This window comes from Taeniopygia guttata, chromosome 10 (assembly GCF_048771995.1).
Source record: "Taeniopygia guttata chromosome 10, bTaeGut7.mat, whole genome shotgun sequence".
NCBI classification, from domain to species: Eukaryota; Metazoa; Chordata; class Aves; order Passeriformes; family Estrildidae; genus Taeniopygia; species Taeniopygia guttata.
In genome coordinates, this window is record NC_133035.1 from 1972490 (window position 1) to 1978068 (window position 5579).

General features: G+C 52.0%; 1 protein-coding gene across 1 annotated transcript; it reads right to left on the bottom strand.

Annotated features, from left to right (window-relative positions):
* Positions 1-386: 386 nt before the first annotated feature.
* On the bottom strand, positions 387-5160 carry LOC140684807 (uncharacterized protein C15orf39 homolog). Its single transcript, XM_072934011.1, has 3 exons — positions 5132-5160; positions 4772-4885; positions 387-1956 (listed from the first exon to the last, which is right to left on the bottom strand). Exons 1-3 carry the CDS (start codon positions 5158-5160, stop codon positions 387-389), a joined length of 1713 nt encoding a protein of 570 aa, XP_072790112.1.
* Positions 5161-5579: the final 419 nt, after the last annotated feature.

The following is a 5579-nucleotide window of genomic DNA, read 5'->3' on the forward strand; positions in this document are numbered from 1 at the left end:
CCCTCAGAATACACTGTTGTGTTAACAAACTCCCATTAACAAAATAGCTTCACATGGGAACTTGTAAGTACACTGAGAAGAAGTGACAGGCTAGTTTTGGCCATTCAGCAGAGCAATTCTTTTGTAATTCTTTTACCTGTCTACCATACAGAGGTGGCCTGGAACTGACTGAAACCTCCTCAATACCCCCAGGATGAGTTTTCTCCCTTCCAGTTCAAACTTGCCCCCTTCACAGCCCACAGAGGAAAAGCTGGGCAGAACCCTCAGTAGGACAGGGATGCTGAGGCACCTTTGGATGCTCCCCCGCAGCAGCAGCACCTGGAGGGCAAGCACAGCTGGAACATCCCTGGGAGAGCCCCAGGGACCCATCCCCAGGAGATGCCGGGCTACCTACCGAGCTGCTGCCGGATGGAGTTGTGCCAGTGGAGGTTGAGCAGGTCAGGGTAGATTTCAGGAAGCCGCTTGATCACCAGGAGCTTCAGCATGCGGGAGGTGCAGCTCTTCAGCTCCAGGTCCCTCAGGTGCCTCTCCTCCGAGAGGGTGGTGGGATGCAGCTCCACCTTGTGCTTCTGCAGCACTTGGTCCACTAAGCTCCCAGGCAGCGTTGGGAAGAGCTTCTCCTTCACCACGTGGATGGGGATGAAGATGGCTCCCGCCCGGACGACGTGGGGGAAAGGGCAAGCGGACATGAAGGTCTTCAGCTGGGAGAGCAGGTCAGTGAGGAGCCTGCCCACGTCATGATAAGCCAGCCAGATCTCCTTGCCGTTGCTGGGCTTCTGAGGAATGGGAGCCTTGGAGCCGTTCTTGGGGCTGGGCAGGGATTTGGGCATCTCTCCCAGCTCTTCTGCCAGCTCAGCTTTCTTCAGCCACTCCTGCAGGAGCTCCGGGGAGGAGCGGGACACTGAGCCTGAAATGGTGTCACAGAGCAAGGTGTGCAGGGAGGTGAAGTACTGCCCCGAGGGGGTCCGTGAGGGGAGAACACCAACCTTCTGGACCCACCAACACCTTCTCCTCCACCGAAGTGGAGGGGGCATTGGAAACCAGGATCTGGGGAGGGTTTGGGGCCAGGATGATGCTGAGCTGGGGGCCAGACTGTGGGAACAGGGGGGTGAGGGATGGAGGGAAGGCTGAGTGAGCTGGTGTGGGGGTGCTGCTGCAGGGGCTGGGCTGGGTGGGAGGGAGGGCAGCAGTTTGTATTTCTGGAACATGAAGTTGGCTGAGCTCTGGAAGCTGCTCTTGTCCCCAGAGTCCGCCTCAGGCACCCAGGGCTGTGCACCCTCTCCCGACCCCACCTTCCCTCCTGTAGCCTCTTTCTGCTCCTTATCCTCTCGGTCCTGTGTCCCCTCCACAAAGCCAGGGGGTCTCTGGGTATCCCCAGCTTCCACCAGTCTCTTCTTGAAGCCAAAGTCCAGCACCATTTCCTTAGGGGGTGGCTCTTCAGTGCCCACCCTGTCAGGGCTGCCCTCCTGAGACTCCAGCTCTTGGGTCTCAGCCTTTGGCTTTTTAGGGATGCTCCCATAACAACTTTCCTCTTGGCTCTGCTCTGCATCACTGCCTGACCTCAGGCTGGACACCACTGAGACATCTCTGACAGCAGCAGGCTCCTGGCTGCCACCCATGTTTTGGCATGAGGAGTCCTCCCACAGATGCTTCCTGCAGAACAGAATGGGGTCTGTGACCTTGGCCCTCTCCAGATACTCCTGGCAGGGTGCCAGGCTGAAGACGTTGTGGATCACAGGCATTGGTGGGGAGGATGACAAATCCTTGGTGTCCCTCAGCTCTTCCAGGCCTTTGACGGGGGTCACGGACAGAGAAGGGTGGATGAGCTCCTTGGCTGCATCCTTGACCTTGCAGGCATTTCCTTCCCCTGGTCCGCCATGGGGGGTGTCCTGAGGGGCCGGGCTGCTGTTTCTCCTCCCTGGGTACAGGGGTGTGACAGCTACTGCTGGTCTAAAGCTACAGAGATAATTTGGCCCAACAGACACTAACTCGACCAGCCCAGCTCATCAGAAGGTAGAAGTAAACAAGTCCCCAAGTGTACTAATGATAGATTGGAATTACGTTCAAACAGGGGACCTCACTCAATCACTTGGAATCATGGATGCCCTCCTACCATTGGCTAGTCAGCTGGGTGGAGTTAAAATCTTCAGTCACTCTTGCTTGTATGAGCGGGAGATTTGAAACCCCTATAAAAAGACCTTTCAGAAAAGAAACCTTGGCTGTTGCTGCAGGAGCACGGTGTGTGCTTGTCGCATTCCTGTCTCCAACGCCCCAGCGACATTTGGTGCCTGTGTGAGGATAACAAGCTGCCGTGGTATTGCAGAGTGATGGAGGAACAGAGGTTGCTGCCAGCCAGCTGGGCGGGCTGTGAGAAGCTGCAGGCAGTGGAAGGAGCTGCTGGCAGTAGAGAAAGCTGTGGGCAGCAGAGGCCTTGTCTTAGATTGCAATGCAAGATGTCACCAAAAGCATTCTATGGTATTCTATTACCACCTGTTAAAACCAGGCGGGGCAGTGTTCTTTATCTCTTCCATGACCCGCCCTCCCTCCGGGGAGATATCTTCTGTTAATGGGCCATTGAGTGTCATTGCATAACTGATAAAATTACATCATCCCATTGTGAGATGCTCCACCCAGGGGAAGGAGCCAAGCATTCCTACCTGGATACAATCTGAGACTTTTCAACACTACAGGCAGCCTTTTCCACTGGATTCCCAGAGGAAGACCAGACCCGTCTACTTCACCACTTGATCTTTAGAGGAAAACTACACCCTTCTAAAGGATCACTGCTTCAACAGAGCCACACCTGTCACTTGAGGAAGACTGCAGCCACCACTTAGTCGGACTGCAAACAACACCCTGACCCCAGGGTGTCAAGTCAAATTCTGACTATGTCAGTGTTTTTTTGGTTTTTCTTTTGTGCTACTGCATTTTTCTTTAATTGTCCTATTAAATTGTAGGGATTTTTGAAATTTATACGTAACAGTGAAGAACTGTTATTTCTTTTCTCATATCTTTGCCTGAGGGCCCATTAAATTCTAAACTGTAACAATTTGGAGGGAGGGGTTTACATTTTCCATTTCAAGGGAGGCTCCTGCCTTCATTAGCAGACAATTGTCTTTCAAACCAAGACAGAATCAGCTGACAAAGCAATACTATCTGATTCAGCCACAATTTTAGCACGTGTATTAATTAATTTATTTAAGGATGGATTTTCTTTTGGTAACAAATTTATAGCCCTTTTGCAGTCCTCATTTGCACTATCCCATGCCAATTTTCAATTAATTGATTTCTTGCATCATTATTCATTACTTGCTTTTCCATGGCATCTGTAAGAGACGGTCCAAAGATCCCTCATCTGCCTCATGAGCACCATCAAGAATGCAGATTGAAGCCCCCCCTAAGGACTGAGACCCTTACAATTCTAACACAGGGGCACTGGCCTGACTGAAGTGGGATGTCTGCCAAGTGTTACCTGCAAATGTGCTCGCTGGACCAAGACTGCTTTCCCATGAGAACCAGTCCTGAAACAATGGGTCCTGCTCACTGCTGGGACTGGTTTGTCTTGTTCGGAACTGGACTGTCTGTACGTGTTCTCAATGGACTTATTCGCCACTGTCCTGTACCTGTTCCCTCCACATACCTTCCTGTTCCCCCGCCCTGGCAGAAGACTATAAAAGACCCCTGAGTTTACCAGAGAGTTTGAGATTCTCCCTGATGTGACAAGACAGACCTATTGGCTGGCTGGACAATGAGGATTTTGTGTCTCTGTTGGTAGCTCTTACCCCCTCCCACCTCTTTTTCTCTCTCTCTCTCTCTCTCCCCTTTATCTCCTTTCTAATCCTTCTATCACATTTGCTGTGGGCACTCTATAAAAGGTGCATTTGTTTTGATTAATACTGAAATCCCTTGCTGTGTGTCTTTTGCACTCTGAGATTGGTAAAACAAACCATCACAACCTCTGCTTGTACTAGCAGATTGTGACAGCAGTTCGTGTCCTCTCTATGAATTGCATGTATGGTTCCCTGGGGCCCTGTTTGATCATGGAATACCTCTGGGTTGATGTTGACATGTCTGCAACCTTCAGCAGGGCTTGTATCCCAAAGTGTTTTGCCTGTACTAATATTCAAGGATGTAGGCGTTCCTGTAACTGAAGATTGTCAACAGGGGGCAGTCCCATAAGCTGAGAAACCCCAGCCCCAAAGGGTGGATCTTGCTGCGGTACCTCTAAATTGCGCTGCCCTTGATCCTCTGCATATCGCTGCCAGGTGGACTCGAACATCATCCATTGAACTGGGTGACAAAGCAGCTTCACTGTCTGTTTAATATCTGAAGGTGTCATCTCATTGGCAGTAAGAAACACTAACATCCTTGCTACTGCCAGAGACCACAGTGTGTGTTTGGTGGCTGGCTGGCACAGTTCAGAGAGGACCTGTCATTTAGGGAAACATACGTGTCAGGTGTCAGGTGTCAGCACCAATCATCCCACCAGTAGGCTGTGAGCCACGCGATGGCAGTGGGGGCATGGGCACAGATATCTTTTCTGCACCTTTAAGATCCCCATCCGCAATGGCAGTCGGCTTTACCTGCCCCCAGAAGCTGACCAGATCGTAGGCAGAGATGGTGACCGATACCGGCAGTGTGGCAGAAGAGTTCTCTCACGGGTCAGCAAGAGTGTGATAGCTTGGTTTCCCTCCGTTAGGATGTTGTGAGCTTAATAATGAAAAGCGTCCCTTGGACTTCTCGAGCCCTGGCTGTGTATGTGGCAGGGTACCATGTCCCGTGGTCCTGGGCACCAGCAACCTCCCACCAGCGCTTCGGCACCGGGTGCCGCTTCACTTCTGGGCTCTGCTCGCGCCGTTGGTGGGTTTGCCGAGCGGTGTCTGGGCTGCAGCCGCAGGCAGGGGTGTGCCGAGTGCGTTACCGGCGATATGGAGCGCGGAGCACAGCAATGGCTCCAGTGCCACGACGCGGGCGGGCTTGCGTGCAGCACAAACGTGTCTGTTGCCGGTGGCAGAGAAAGTCTGATGGCATGGCAGGACAGTGCCACAGGGACAGGGCGCTCTGGTAACAGCCGCTCTCCTGTTGGTTTCTTGCCCCTCCTTTCTGCCCACACTCCTGAAGTGGCACTCACTCCTCCGCCAGATTCTCCCTGCTCTCCATCCTTACGGGATGATCCGACTGGCAGTGCCCACAGCACATCAGCTGCGGCTTTTGAGCTTTGCTTGGCTTTTATCTGTTTTAAACTGTGCAATACCAAACACCAGGTTGTTTAAAGGTGTCCTAAGTTATAATATTGGGGTTTATTCCATTAGTACCTGGAGCTGCAATTCCTTTTTCTTCCCTTATCTCGTGATTCAGCGATAAGTCCCTCCAGGAGGACCCATTCTTTTAGCCACATGACTGATAAGATCACAGCATTCTACTGTGAGATGCCACACCCAGAGGGAAAGAGCCAAACGATGTCCCTCCAGGAGGTGTTTAAAGGTGTCCTAGGTTTATTCCATTACCTTTTTTTTTTTCCCCTTATCTCATGACTCAGATAAGTCCCTCCAGGAGGACCTATTCTTTAGCCACATGAC